The 15,374-nt window shown below is 42.8% G+C and overlaps 1 protein-coding gene across 2 annotated transcripts in view; it reads left to right on the top strand.

Annotated features, from left to right (window-relative positions):
* The window catches only part of PDGFRA (platelet derived growth factor receptor alpha), a 36,245-nt gene that overhangs the window by 3,351 nt on the left and 17,520 nt on the right, over positions 1 to 15,374 (top strand). For both annotated transcript variants that reach the window (XM_065697220.1, XM_065697230.1), the window contains exons 2-10: positions 5,108 to 5,168; positions 6,583 to 6,897; positions 9,950 to 10,213; positions 10,926 to 11,056; positions 12,452 to 12,623; positions 12,728 to 12,917; positions 13,420 to 13,535; positions 14,005 to 14,131; positions 15,114 to 15,307. In XM_065697220.1, coding sequence (XP_065553292.1) covers positions 5,120 to 5,168; positions 6,583 to 6,897; positions 9,950 to 10,213; positions 10,926 to 11,056; positions 12,452 to 12,623; positions 12,728 to 12,917; positions 13,420 to 13,535; positions 14,005 to 14,131; positions 15,114 to 15,307 — 1,558 coding nt within the window. In that variant the 5' untranslated portion in view covers positions 5,108 to 5,119. The remainder of the gene's footprint in view (positions 1 to 5,107; positions 5,169 to 6,582; positions 6,898 to 9,949; positions 10,214 to 10,925; positions 11,057 to 12,451; positions 12,624 to 12,727; positions 12,918 to 13,419; positions 13,536 to 14,004; positions 14,132 to 15,113; positions 15,308 to 15,374) is intronic.

The raw sequence follows: 15,374 nt of genomic DNA, 5'->3' as shown, positions 1-15,374 counted from the left end.
GGGGCTGACTAGAAGGCTCATTGGGTATCAGCCATCAATGTGTGTCCTGCAGAGCATGAAACACTCTGCAAGAGCCCAGCACTGGACTAACATTGGTCTTTGTGTGTAGTTTTTCCTGCTTATAACCTGTGCTGGATGCAAATAATTGCAAAGTGATGTGGAACAAGTCCCACTTTAGGAGGGTATTTAGGCCATTTTCTTTTGTTGTTTGAGCCCTTCTCCAGTGAAACCTTCAGACTGATCTATTAGCGCTGCAGGGCAGCCCTGCTTTTGCAGAGAACTGAGTTTGTAGTTTTGGAGCTGAGAATCAACAAACGTTCATGAGGTCCTGTCTGAACATTCAGCTGGTGGCATACACCACAAAGAGGGAATGTTCTCCTCTTTTCCTGGGCTGGCCTTAGCTCTTCCTGGAAAAGATCAGTCTTCCCAGAAGGACAGGCTGCCACTCTGACAAAATCACCACTGAAATTATCCATCCCTCTCATAACAGGGGTAATCACATCATTATGTGCCAAGATTTGCAATCTAGCCACAATCCTATCACTTATGTAAATATAGAGTAATAGCGACCAGTTCGGTTTTAGTATTATTTTTTAAATGGTAACTGGCATGAAGTTGAAATATGGGAAATCTGAATTTTAAGTTGATCCAGGAGACCCAGTTTGGATTTCATCTGATACGTTGGAGGGTAGCGCTGCCTTCTACTCAACATTTGGTTCATTGCTGTGGATCAACATTGCCATCCTGTGGCCAAGAGGATGAACTGCTGCGTAGCTGGCCGGGAACCGGTTTGGTAGTCTCCATTCTGGTAGATGGGCTAGTTTTCTGTCTTGAAAACCGTCTCTGTTTGATTTACACCAGTATGAAAAGAATATATACAGTTGGCTCTTCTTGGTGCATCGCAGTGCTTTCTCTCTAGATCAGGTAGAACAATCACCCAGGAATATCTATTTTTTGTTTCTAAAACTATATGTCCATTGGCTTCCTGGATATTGATTTTACTTCTGTGGTGCGGTCAATGGTAGGAGGCCAGAGCTTGGCAGTGAGTGCTTGGGATTGACTCCTCACTGATAACAGTTCTTCAGATGTTATTTGCCTGTTTTTTTATCACTAAACTGCACAAGAAAGATACCCGGATTTCAGACAGATCCTTTCAAAACCCAGCAGTTAAAGTAGATGCAATGACTGTTTTACCCTGGACAATCAACATTCCCTGTAGAGTTTGGCAAACCCCTCATAGCATCATTTAGCTTTCGCTATACAGGACTGTTTCTATTTAGCTAGCAATGTTTAAGATATGCAAGGAATTCAGGTTGGCTCAGTCTTACACTGTATATGTGCTGTTAATACTGTGCTTCAGCTTGCATAGATCTGCTGGCTTCAGTGAGGCTACACCAATTTATGGGTTGATAGAGTGGTGTTAGGAACTGAACTTGATGTATTTATTCAGGGATGAGATTTGGGTTGTGTAGAACAAAGAGAGCTGCTCTGCCATAAGGAAGGTAAAGAAGACATGTAAGTACATACAAAAAAAATAGGTGATCATAAATAAATAAAGCCATGATAAGCGTGCCTGCTTGATGGTATGGGAAAGAGTAAAGTCTCTCTTGCCCAGAAGTATGGACTTGTACCTGTGTTAAACCTTGATTCCAGCACTGACATGTGAGGATATGCTGGTGATGGAACTCCAGCACGTTTAACTCAGGTGTAACTAAATCCATTTCAAACAGTTTTTGAATATGGAAGATGGTGAATCCTTGGTACATTATTCTGTCTTTCACAGTGAGGAAGTGTTGCTCTGGTGCTTGATGAGATTAACAGGTCATTAAGGAAAGATCAAAGCTCAGGGTTGTGAAAGAAGAGTGAAACCAGAACAAATAGCCAGATAGAAAAAGCAAATTTAGCTAAGTTCTTGTGTTTTGAAAGTGCAAGTTTCAAATTGCCTGACAAATTTGGTGGCCTTCTATAATGGGGCTACAGAACTGATGGATAGTGGCAAAAAAAAAAAAAAACCCTACTTGGACTAGTGCAAAGTGTTTGACACAGTCCAAACAACATCCTTGTCTCTAAACTGGAGAGACATCAATTTGATGGATGGACCACTCGGTGGATAAAGAGTTGGCTGGATGGCTGCATGCAGAGAGTTGTGGTCAGTGGCTCAATGTCCAACAGGAGACCAGTAACGAGTGGCGTCCCTCAGGGATTGGTGTTGGGACCGGTCTTGTTCAACATCTTTGTCAGCGACATGGACAGAGGGATTGAGTGCGCCCTCAGCAAGTTTGCCAATGACACCAAGCTGTGTGGTTTGGATGATACACTGGGAGGAAGGGATGCCATCCAGAGGGACCTTGACACACTTGTGAGGTGGGCTGATGCCAACTTTATGAAGTTCAACCATGACAAGTGCAAGGTCCTACACCTGGGTCGGAGTAATCCCAGGCACAGCTACAGGTTGGGCAGAGAAGAGATTCAGAGCAGCCCTGCTGAGAAGGACTTGGGGGTGCTGGTCGATGAGAAAATGAACATGAGCCGGCTTCAGTGTGCGCTCGTAGCCCAGAAAGCCAACCGTATCCTGGGCTGCATCAAAAGGAGCATGACCAGCAGGTCGAAGGAGGTGATCCTGCCCCTCTACTCTGCTCTCGTGGGACCTCACTTGGAGTATTGTGTGCAGTTCTGGTGTCCTCAACATAAAAAGGACATGGAACTGCTGGAACAAGTCCAGAGGAGGGCTACGAGGATGATCAGGGGACTGGAGCACCTTCCGTATGAAGATAGGCTGAGGAAGTTGGGGCTGTTCAGCCTGGAGAAGAGAAGGCTGCATGGGGACCTAATAGCAGCCTTCCAGTATCTGAAGGGGGCCTATAGGGATGCTGGGGAGGGACTCTTCATTAGGGACTGCAGCAACAGGACAAGGGATAATGGGTTAAAACTTAAACAAAGGAAGTTTAGGTTAGATATAAGGAAGAAGTTCTTTACTGTGAGCATGGTGAGGCACTGGAACTGGTTGCCCAAAGACGTGGTGAATGCTCCATCCCTGCCGGTGTTCAAGACCAGGTTGGGCAGAGCCTTTGAAGACATAGTCTAGGGTGAGGTGTCCCTGCCCATGGCAGGGGGTTTGGAACTGGAGGATCTTAGGGTCCTTTCCAACACAAACCATTCTATGACTGAGGCACCCAGCTCTTATTGGTTTCTATGGCAGCCCACCCAAGACAGCAAATTCAAAGTAGCACTTTGGAAATGCTATTACCTATACTTACACCGGTATCTGACTGAAGCGAGCTTCAGTCCTCTCTTACACACAGGTCTGCAACAGTGCAAGTCCACTTCAGCAGAGCTTCTGCAGATTGGTCTACAAGATAGGAACTGGCTTTGTTTTTAGTCCGTCTGTGCTGCATCACTTGTTCTGAATAGTCTGGAAAAACAACACAAAAAAAGGGGAGAGATCTGCCTTTCAGAGAGAAAGGGCAGAAGGAAACTTGGCAGACAGTGGGGTAGCATTGTCTTGCAGACCTTAGGAGGCTAGGAGTCAGATCAATAAAGCAAACCATAGCAAGTCTTTAAAGATTTACAGTGGGTTACTTTATCAGAAAGAAATGCAGGAAATAAATGTGATAAAAATGAGCAAGGAGGCTGAGGGCCTGCTTTGATATTCGAGAGTCTGTTATCAATGAGAGGCAGATACATAAAAACGTGGTAATTATTGCAAATTGAAGAATGAGGCAAAATGCCTTGTCACGGCTGGAATGTGGTCAGCTGAATTTCTGAAGTTGTTTGTGTGTGTTTTTGAGCTGGTAGTTTGTAAATATTCTAATCCTGTTTCTGAGACCTTTACATTTGATTTGAGTATCAAATACTTTTCGCTTTGCGAAGGTCCACTGTCTGCTCCACACGTTGCAGGAGGAAAGCAGGACTAGTTCAGAAACACTCCTTGGCATGTTGTAAGCATTTATTTCCCATATGGCACTGGCATAGTCGTAATATCTAGATGCACTTACGTGCTTTCCTATCTCAACATCAGGAACTGAATACCAGAGGGTGAATAGAAACTCTCCAGAACCTTTGAAAAGAGGTCCCTGTCTTGGCACATCATCCTTTATTTTACTCCTCAGTCTGTGTTTCAGATTAGGGTCTCTTCCGTGCAGTCTTTGTCCAATCTATATTGGCTTTGGGCCAGATCCAGTTACTGTTAAAGTCACCAACAAAACATCCACTGATTTCAGTGGGAGCAGGTGTTGCAGGAGCTTCTCCTTTGAAAATTATCTAGCAAGCTGCTAAAGGGTTTTCAGTAGAAATGTTGTTAGGTGGCACAAAAACTACATAGATGCTTCTTGCCACTGTTGCCTCTTCAAGACTGATGATTTAGGATTATGTGTTTGAAAGCTGAAATTATTGAGTGTGATCTATGAGTCTCAGCACTGTTAGGGAGAAGAGATGCTCTGTGAATGGCAGTGCTGGCCTATAGTCTGTCATGGATTTATTCCATTAGAAAAAATTGGCATATGTTTTAAATAACATGTCTTTCAATCAAGCGAATTCTTGCTAAATAAGCAATAAACACTACTGTAGTGCATTGTGTTCAGTAAGCTATATATATACATATGTACAATGGCAAAACAAAAATATCACTCAGGATTGTACTATTTGTAATGAAAGTAGCTTTAAAATATGCTTTTTCTCCCATAAAAGCTGCTTGCAGCTAAAAGGTCAGAACCTACTCTATGCAAAGCCATTGCATCCTCACTGGTTCCTGTGAGGGTACTGCCTCTGTGAAGGGGTCTTTCTGTGGGCTCAGTCCTGGACACTGCAGTGGACATCAGAGCTGCCTGCAGGCTGTTTGGAAGAGGGGTGCACCAGGGCTTGGCTTCTGACACAGCCAGTGGACAGAAGAGGTTATGGTGCTTTAGGTGATGCGTCTGTGGCCCCACATACCTCATGGGAGGTGGTGGCATGACTCTCAGCAGGCTGTGGGTGTGAGAAAGGGTCTGCTGCACCATGTAGAATGCCAGGAAGCTGTGCTAAGGGCACTGCAGAAGAGGAGTCCTGCAAACTCTTGTACCATAGCCAATTTGTTAACTGCCTCTCTTTTGCCTTCTCCTTTCTGTTTCAGTTGTTGGTAGCTATGGGTACTTACCCACGGATGCTCCTGATCCTGGGATGTTTTCTCACAGGTAATGCTCCTCAGTCCTCTAAGCTCCTTCACCCCTACTCCTTCATAAATTCAGATTTAAGCTTGCTTTCATTGTGCCCACAACAAGAAGTGCCAAATGGTGTCCAGCTGGCTACAGAGTCGATTTTTTCTGCCTTCCCCTTCAGTAGGCTAAGACAAGATCTACCGAGAAAGCAGTGCTTCTGCTAGCCCATGCCGGCACCGTGGCACCCTGACAGCTGCTCTAGCCTCCCTCCTGCAGGGAAAGTGAGCCTGTCTTCCTCTAGCTACACCAGCCCTGGCCCACTGGGGTTTCTCCAGCAGTGTGGGGCAGGCAAGGCTGCCTGTGTGGGCTCCCCGCATCCTCCTACGCTGCACCACCTAACCACACTCACTGGGGCTGCCTGATGAGGCTCCCAACATCTGCCGAGCCTCCCAACATCTGCCGAGTGAATGGTGCTGGGAGGGAAGGGCAGGGTTTGCCACAGGGAGCCAAATATAGAAAGGGCCTGGAGACTGAGATAACATGTGCAGGAGCAAGAAACTGGTTTCAAAGACAGTCTGGATTCCTGCTGCCGGTTTATTGCACAGAGCCCACTTTCACACAGTGGGTCTAAGTGGTTGTTTATTGTGGACTATCCTATCTGTTTTGTTCAGGCCATTTGACAGACTGAAACAACAAATCTCGTTCTTGGGTGAACTCCCTATTTTTTTTAGGGTGTGGGTCCTCTGATTTTCCTTCTGGGAGTTGGACCCACATCAGCCCACATACAAATTACACAGGCTTGCAAATCTGAGCCTGTAACTGGAGATCGCCTCTGAAAAATAGTGCCGTCTACAACATCTAGTTTAGTGAATTACAGTTTTATTTGGCTATAAACCTCCTGCACATTTTGGCTAGAGGTAGACCTGATGCACAAATTTTCAGTGTAAGCCCCCACTCTGGCCCTTTGCAGAAATAGAAGCCAGATGTAAAATGCTGGTGTTGGTCTAGGGAAGGGCTTTCTGACTTTCAGTTGTGAGCTTACTCTAAGGCTGACAGAACTGCTGTTTTCCTGACCACTGCTGTAAAGAGCTTTAAGACTCTGGTGGTCCAGCAGCCAGTGTGTGGGATCACTGGTCTGCAGCAGAGCCCTGACAGCATCTGGGGCTGGGAAGATGAGGTGTGGATTGTGAGCCATCTCTAACTTCACCTCTGTCTTACACCTCTTGATTTGACAAACAGAAGTCAGCAAGCAAACACTTAGCATTTCAAAAGGGAAGCCTTTTGCCATCCATTGAGCAATGATCAGGCTTTTAACAAGGTCAGATTTCCTACTGCATGTCTGAAATGGTCAGAAAAACAGCTGTCCTGGATCTGCTCTGCTTTTTTTTCACATCCCTGTGCTGGGACTATTCTGTGTGTTCATATGTTATTTATTCATGTCTTTTTGCAGGACCGTTCCTAACATTTTGCCAGCTTCCTCTGCCGACTATTGTTCCCAATAGGAATGAAATGGTGGTACAATTGAATTCCAATTTCACACTCAAATGCTCTGGAGACAGTGAAGTGAGCTGGCAGTACCCAGTGACTGAGGGAAGCCACAAGATAGACGTTAGACATGAAGAAAACAACAGTGGCCTCTTTGTGACAGTGCTTGAAGTAGGAAATGCCTCGGCTGCTCATACGGGCTTGTATGTTTGCTATTATAACCACACTCAAGTGGAGGATGGGGAAGTGGAAGGGAAGGACATCTACATCTATGTGCCTGGTAAGTGGAGTATGTCACAGCTGTACACCAAGGTTTGGATGGGAGAGCTGAGCAATGGATGCCTAAATGAGACCTATTGCTGGTGGCAATTAGCTGTCAGAGGAAATAAATGACCCCAGGGCCATTTCCTAACATGTAAATCAAAACCAGTTGCTGTGAATGGACATCTATGGACCTGTTCCTTTTTCTGTTGGTTTTCACTTGTTTGGTAACAGCTTTAGTTCTGAAGAAGAGGGATGAATTCACACTTAAGAGCTGAGGTCTTTTGCCAACCAGGGGCTGGGTAGTAGACATTCGTGTCTAGGTCGGCTCAGTTGTGGGAGCATGTCCAGCTTTCAGGTTTGTCTAGACTCTATGTGGAGATTAATGTCAATGCCAGTCCTTTCAGAGGTGACTGGGGTGGATGTTTTGAGATGTGTACTGACCAAACCAGTGCCATGTCTGGCGCTAAAGCAGTTGGCAGATGAGGAAGACCACATCTTGCTCTAAACCTGAATGTTTAGAACCAGTTGCGTGAACTGAGACTGGAAAAGCTCATGTATGAACAGGGCCTGGGAAGTGTAAAGCAAATGAGATGCCTTGGGGGTGGCTGTCACAAGGGAGGGAGAAAGACAAGGGAGGGAGAAACAAGAAGTGTTGTTGTTGCTGGTCAGTCTGATGCAACATTAAAAACATGGTGCTACCATGCAGTGCCCTGTAATTTTCAAAGCAAACACAGCCTTCCTAGGCCCTGTGTTGCCTTTCTTTCTAGCGGTGGAAAACCTTTTAGACCTGGAAGAAATGCCATCCCTTCTTTTTGGAAGTGTTATCCCAAGCTGTGCTTTTCAACCCCGTTGTTCTGACTGGAAATCTGTTTAAAGGCATTCCATGCTATCCCTGGAATGAATTGTCGTAGCTGAGATGAGCACCATAGGCTGAGCCACAACCAACTGCCTTTGTAAAGTCCTTTCTCAGCATTGGCTGGGGTTCAGGGGATGAGGGGCACAACTGCAAGGCCATGAAGATCGAGCCAGTAGATTTGCAGTAAATATTTTGAACAGGAAACAAAAGAGAGAAGAAGAGATTCAAATTCATCCTGCAAAATAGCTGTATGTCGTGAAGGAGATGATGTCTGCAACTACAAGGAAAACTGTGGGAGAGGAAAAAATCAGGAAGCAATAACAACTTGTTTTAAAGGCTATTTTGCAGTGGCATGAAGTTTTTGCAGTTTACAATGTGTGATTCAAGGACAGTGATTCTTCCAAGACTACTTCTCCATTTCCCACAAGAAATGTAAAAGCATTTGAATTCATTCTTGAAGCAAGAAGTTTCAGTACAGGCTGGAGGCCTTGGCACATGTATCTGAATTTCCAAACTGTGCTAACCAAATCACCATAAGATGTTACTGGTGTTAATCGGTCTTGTAATTCTCTCAGTGAAGGAATATAAAGGCAAGAGATGGAAGATTTATTCTAGAGGGCATTTTGGTTTGGTTTTCAAAAACCTCTAGACATCAGCCTACCAGATTTGCAGGGCAGAGACACCCTGTAATTTTTTCCACTCGCTAACTATCAAGCTGTCATAAATGCAGAAACATATCCTTTCTTCAAATTATAGAGAATGTTTCTGTTTCCACTATAAACTTCATCTTTGCAGTTGTTTTTCCTGCAATGAATTAGGAGGGCAATGGGTGGCAGCAACCCACTTTAGCCAAGGAGGATCATAGTGAGACTTCACACAATATCCTATGTTCACTAACAGCACACAGAAAACCAAACTAGGTGAATCCTGTTTCTGTTTTAAATTACAGTGGGAAAATGAATACATGGAGTTGGCAGCATCTTTGGGACAGAACACTGTGTTTGGAGTATTGCTATAAAGAGCCTGCCAGTGCAGCAGAAAGTCTATTGTTGGAGGGATTTGAACTGCTATTTATTAAATTTTATTATAAAGCTTTGCACAGAAGCTCCAGGCTAGCAGGGATTATTTGTTTATTCTGAATGGCCAAATGGAGACTATTTGAGGGCTATGCTTTCTAAGTTGGCTATGTTATCCAATTATGTTTTTAACTCAGACTTTAGATTGGCTGGGTAGGAAAGCTGGCAGGTATTTTGTTGACTTTAAAAGAAGTAAAACTACCAGGTGTTTGTTTGCTTTTTCAATGGTTGAATACCATGTTTTGAAAACCACATGCTGTGACCATAATTAACTATGTTTCATAACTGTGGTGTTGGACATGTTAGAAATGAGTGAAGATAAGTATCTTAAACTATTCTTGATGAGATGCGGCTTTAATGGTGTTCAGCATAAACAACATGAAGTTGATTTCTACTTTTTGACATGGAAAGTGTTTGGTGTTTTTCCTTAATTTTATTTTTTTCCCCCTATTACATATTGGTTAGGAGATACCTACTATTACTAAATGGAAAAAAACCCAAACCCTTAACTGAAGAAGATGAGTGATTTGTGCCAATAAGTGGCAGGATCTTTAATGATATTTTTTGTGTGTGCAGTGAATGTTGCACCTAAGTGCAAAATACTGTGTCGTAAAAATAGCATGTTTAAGTCCGAACTCTTCCCTGAAATCTTTGCGGTACATATATCTTGATAAAGTTATCTATGATAAAGTGAATTCATTTTTACATTAGTCCCCAGAAATTGCATGAATGTTTTCATACCTAGAAGTGATTTTGTTGCTTTTTTTTTCACTTGAAATCCTTTTGTTTTTATTGTAGGAATACATCAGAACCAGGCCTGAAGGGATTAATAATATTTAGCTTTTTCTGGGGAGGGATCTTTTCTGTTTTTCATTCTGCATCCTGAATTGTCACAAAGGAGCCCAAGCCCTTTCCTGTTTTGTGCTTAGGTCAAATGTCTCTCTACATGTCATATCAAATAGCAAAAATAAGATACTGCATGCAATCACCGTGCCCTACACTTAATCTCTGAAAAAGTGGGCTAATGAACTGTATTATTTTCGATTCTGATCTGTAAGTGGTCATTGATACTCAGTTCTTGTACATGGACTTGCTACGAACAAGACAGTGTAAAATTACCTCTTGTTTTTTTACAGACCCAGACATGCCTTTTGTCCCTTCTATACCAGAAGACCAGTTCATCCTAGTAGAAGAAGGTGATCCCACCGTTATCCCTTGTCGGACGAGTGCCCCAAATGCTGAAGTGACTTTAATTAACAGTTTAGACAAGGCTGTCTATGCTTTTTATGACAGCAAACAAGGCTTCATAGGGAATTTCCCTGCAGGCTCATATACATGCAAAACAACAGTTAAAGGTGTGGAGTTCAAGTCCGATGAGTTCCTCATCTATATTTTAAGAGGTATTTATTTTTGTTCTTTAAAAAGAAAAAGAAGTGATAATGTTCAACCCAGTTCTATCCTCACAATGTAAGAGCCATATTAACACCAGCATCACAGGGTTATATTGAATATTTCCCCAGTGATGAGCTCCTTGCTCCTCCAGCAGCATTCCCAGTTACTTGGCTGCTAATTTGCTTAGAGATTACGCACAATTTTGATGAGAATAAGCTGTCCTTAACTTTGTCTCCTCTCCTAAATGGTTATAAGAAAAGTCTTCTGTAATGTGTGTATTTTCATCTTGTTTGCTGAAATGTAATTTAAAAGACTGGTGTTTCCCCGGGGCTTCAAATCATAGGACTTTGGGTAGTCTGAAAACCAGTGTGATTCAAGTATTTTGAAAACAAGGTTTTTATTGGCCAGCAAGGCAGTCACTGATTTGCAAAATCGGAAATTGTTTTTATACCGAATGCCTTTTCACAGGGGAATTTGAGTTAGGAACTTCTAATTGAAATTTTATGCATGGATCCTTTCTTTGTGGGATTGAACTCAATGCCTGTACATTTCATGTTTTCAGCGCAAATTGTTTAAATGAGTATAAATAAGCAGCATTTTCACTGAGATTTCCAGGTAATTCCTCAGTAGGGGAGGTGAAATGGAGCTCTCACCCCTGAAATTGCACCATGTGAAAACCGCATACTTTATAAAACTAAATCTGCTCTCCTCTTCTTCTAGCTACTTCACAGCTGCCAGTTGAAATTGAAGCGCTTAAAACTGTCTACAAAACAGGCGAGACCATCGTGGTAACTTGCGTGGTCTTTGACAATGAGGTGGTTAATTTACAGTGGAATTATCCTGGGAAAGTGGTAAATATCTCTCTTTTTATCTCTCTCTCTCTCTCTCTCTCTCTCTATCTATCTAATCTACTTCTTTTTCTTTGAATGTTTGTAGTTACTTATTGGGGAAGAAGGTGGGGTTGTAAAATATTCTGATTTTCTCTGAATGGGAACAGCTGAGGAGAGAAAACAAAATAATTAACTCTACTTTTAGGTTGCCACAAAAGAAATTCAGTCCCAAAAGTTAGAGTTTGTTGTTAGCAAGTAGGCAAACCAAGAGAGGATGGTGAGGTATAACCAGGAGTCCATCCTCTGAGGGAGGAATGCTGTCTCTCAGGTCTTGTGCTGGTTCAAAAAAAAAAAAGAAATGTGGAAATAGAAAGGTCTAGGAATGTGGGACATCTGCATAGAGCTCTGCTGCTGAAGGTCTGAACCTCTAAGATGGCTCTCTTGAAACCTGGTTCTTGGGCTTAATAAGGAACAATGAAGAATCAAGTCCGTAGTCTTAATTGTTCCTCATTATGCAGGTGTAAATTAAAATTACTCTTGCAGTCATTGTAATTACTCACCAATGAGAACTGTCTAGCAAGAAAACCTTAAAACTTTTGGAAATTTTCAAACTGATTTAATGTGCTTCTGCACTGAACATTTTTATTCAGTGAAACTTGGTTAGTTCCGGTCAATGGAGTATTTCAGAGTATCCATGTAAAAAGTCTTGTTACTGAAGGAATGCGATAGCTGAAGTGTACCTACTTGTGAACCCAAACCCCAGCTGTTATTGAAGTAGGTTAAGAGACAGAGAGGAAAGATTATTTGAGAAGGTTTTGTTCTATTTTCCATGTTACACATCATGATCTCTGCTATGCGCCACCTTTCAAAACTAGCCCTGGTGTATTTTTTGTTTCAGCCTCTCACAATAACATGGTCAACAATTCTCACCATCCTTTTACTTGCAGGAGTCTTCTCCTTGCAAGTAAATTATCCTTGTTTTCAGAGCAGGCAGGACATAGAATCAAACACTGATTACTTTTTGTTTGGTGGTGGTGGGGATAAAAATTCACCCGACTTCATGGGAACCGACCGATGAAAAGCCAAGTGTATTTTATGTTTGAGGAGAAGGTAGCGCATAAACAGTAAAATGCTCTTTCAAGCTGCTCATGCAAATTCAAATGGAATTAGTTTTGAGTGAACAAAATACAAGCTCTCAACCTCCTCACCCTTCTGTGACTGCCCACAAAAGGATGTATTTTTATAGTGCACCTTTTGTGCCTGTGGCTGAAAAATACATCTCTGACAAAGTAAACAAGCTTCTGCCATACAGGATGCATGTAGATCGTTGCTCTCATTCATGTCATCATAGATCCTCAATGGTGTCCTTTCAGCTCATTTACTTAGGTAATTTTTTTTCCCTTCTCCAAACTACAGAAAGAAAAAGGTCTGATAAAACTTGATGATATCAAAGTCCCATCGCAGAAGCTGGTTTACACCTTGACCATTCCTGAGGCATCAGTGAAAGACACAGGGGATTATGAATGCACTGCTCGGCATGCAACCAAGGAGGTTAAGGAAAATAAGAAAGTAGTCATTACAGTTCATGGTACAGTCTGATTTTAATGTCCAAAAATTATTGACACATCGGAAAACACTGTTTTTGATAAATGCTGCAGTGCTGTTTTACACTTTAGGCTTTTTCATTTGCAGACAAAGGCTTTGTTCATCTGGAGCCTCAGTTTAGCCCTCTGGAAGCTGTCAATCTACATGAAGTCAAAAACTTTGTTGTTGATGTGCAGGCATACCCAGCACCAAAAATGTACTGGTTGAAGGATAACGTGACTCTAATTGAAAATCTCACTGAGATTGTTACTAGTTCCAACAGAGTCCAGGAAACAAGGTAAAAATACTCTTCTGATTCTTACTTTTCTATGTTGACTTGAGTTTCTTCCCCAGAAACCCGGGCACTGCTCCTTCTCTCTTCTTTATATCTGTTTGTTTCTTCTTCCTCGGGTAATGTCTTTGTTTTCTACTCAAATAGGTAATGCCTAATCTGCCTCTGCCTTCACAACATCAACCTCTCCAAACCATAGATACCTTCATTTTTGAGTACTAAGCCTTTTCAGTCCCTCCAACATGTCTCCACACCAATAAATTCTAGCTATTTCCAGTCATATCAGAGGCTTTGTCAGATCCCTGCATAAATAACTGTGCCCACTTGTTTCTCAGTTGTATGTTGGTAATTATTTACTGCTTGAGTAGTGACTTTAGTTAAAGGTATGCTGGAAATGCTAAATGTCACTACATCATAATCTTTACATACCCAGATTACATATTGCACTAAAGTGATTTTTTTCTTATGTCTGCTTTAAAAATACAAACAAAAACTTTTGTTTCTGCAGATTTCAGAGTATATTAAAATTGATCAGGGCCAAGGAAGAAGACAGTGGATTCTATACTTTGGTTGCCGAAAATGAAGATGAGATTAAAAGATATACCTTCTCCTTGCTGATACAAGGTAAGGACCCCCAGACCCTTGCCCATCAGAATTTACGGCACAGAGCAAAGACTTGATCTACTTACACACTGGATTGCCTGGAGTATGGAGATAAGAATGTGTGAACTAAGAAGGGGTGTCTGGAGGAGTGCGTGTGGTGCTGAGGCCCTGGAGCTCTCCTACCCTGATCCTGGCTTTCACTTCTGCGCTGGCCTTGAGCCAAAAAGAAACTTTATCCTCCCGCCTAAGTTATTCCAGCTGACAGTGGGGATGATAGCTCATTTAGTATGACATGAGGACGTGGCATAACCGCAGCACTTCCTTTCCATGGCTCTAGGCTAGGATGCACTCCGTCCTACAGGAGATATGGACCTCCTGGAAGAGTCTGGAACTCTAGCTGCTCCTAAGCTGTTCTGCCTTATTTGAAATTTCAGGCTGTTTTTTTGCAGACCCTGACAAATATTCTAACAAATTCCTGACTCCTTCCCAGTTCCAGCCCTGATCTTAGACCTCGTGGATGATCACCATGGCTCTGCGGGCGGGCAGACGGTGAGGTGCTTGGCAGAGGGGACCCCGCTTCCTGATGTGGAATGGCTGGTTTGCAAGGACATTAAAAAGTAAGAGGAGCGGGTGCTTTCTTATCTAAAATATGACTTGTGGTGTCCTCGATTAGCTTACCGTTACAGTTACAGTACCGTGCTTTCCTCATCAAGCACCAGTAAGCTCTAGATACCTTTTTCTTTTTAGACATATGCTGTTTACATTTCAAGAGAGGCTGTCAGTGCCCTTCTGTTGTTTCCTGTAGGAGAAGACACAATGCATTACTTCAGGAGGTTTCTCTCATATAAGCTTTGTGTTCAATAAGTGAACTGAGTAGATTTCACAGTCCCAGTCTGAGTAAGGATCTTGAGATGTAGCTATCCCTCCATTCAGGGAGTTCTTATCATTTCACAGGTAGCTCAGTCTGCCACATTAACACTTTTGCTTGCTTCTATTTTTGTTTTTTTTTTTTTTGCTTGCAATTACCTCTTCCTTAATTATAATCTTCACCTTCAAAGTACTTTAAACATGTGGAGTAGTTGCTCCAATTCTTGCTAGTTCTAGGCTGTTTCTTTCAGCAGCTACTGGGAGGCTGCTTTTTACCTGGGGTGTTATCCACCAGGGAGAGGGAGACCATGCATGGAAAAAGGCTAGGAACCCCAGACGCCTCCCAGCTGTGTTCTGCTTTCATTGTGTCAAAATCCTTACTGCCTGGTGGAGCAATTGTACACCTAGCCCTGCCCCGGGGAGTCTTGTGCAGCCTTAAGGACCAGTACTACAACTCTATGGGTTAAATAATGGCATCAACATCTGCCTAAACCAGGTCTTCTGGTCTGCACTGTCAAGCCCTCAAAGCAGCAGCAGTAACGAGGATCAGAAGGCAAATTATTCTGAGGGGAGAAAGGTGCAGGCTTTACACAGAAGTTGTCTTAAGCATTTCTGGTCTTTAAAAAGATTGTTGTCAGAAGGAAGTTATAGGGAAAGGTGATTCTTGTTTTTGACTCTTCTCTATCTATACCTATGCCCAACACTCATTTCCCTTGTTATTCTTCTCTACAGGTGCAGCAATGACACCTCATGGGCTCTTTTGACTAACAATATCTCTGATATACACGTGGAAGCCCACCTGGATGAGAAAAACATGGTGGAAAGCCAGGTGACCTTCCAGAAGGTAGAGGAGACCCTGGCTGTGCGATGCGTGGCAAGGAACGACCTTGGTGCTGTTACTCGGGAACTGAAGCTTGTGGCTCCCAGTGAGTTCACTTTGTCCTTCTGTGAAGTTACAGCAGTCAGCTTGACCCCTCTCTAACGCACCCTAGT

The sequence above is a fragment of the Lathamus discolor genome, chromosome 1 (genome assembly GCF_037157495.1).
Source record: "Lathamus discolor isolate bLatDis1 chromosome 1, bLatDis1.hap1, whole genome shotgun sequence".
Classification (NCBI taxonomy): Eukaryota; Metazoa; Chordata; class Aves; order Psittaciformes; family Psittacidae; genus Lathamus; species Lathamus discolor.
The sequence above is the reverse complement of the archived record's forward strand: the minus strand, read 5'-3'. Positions and strand labels throughout refer to the sequence as shown.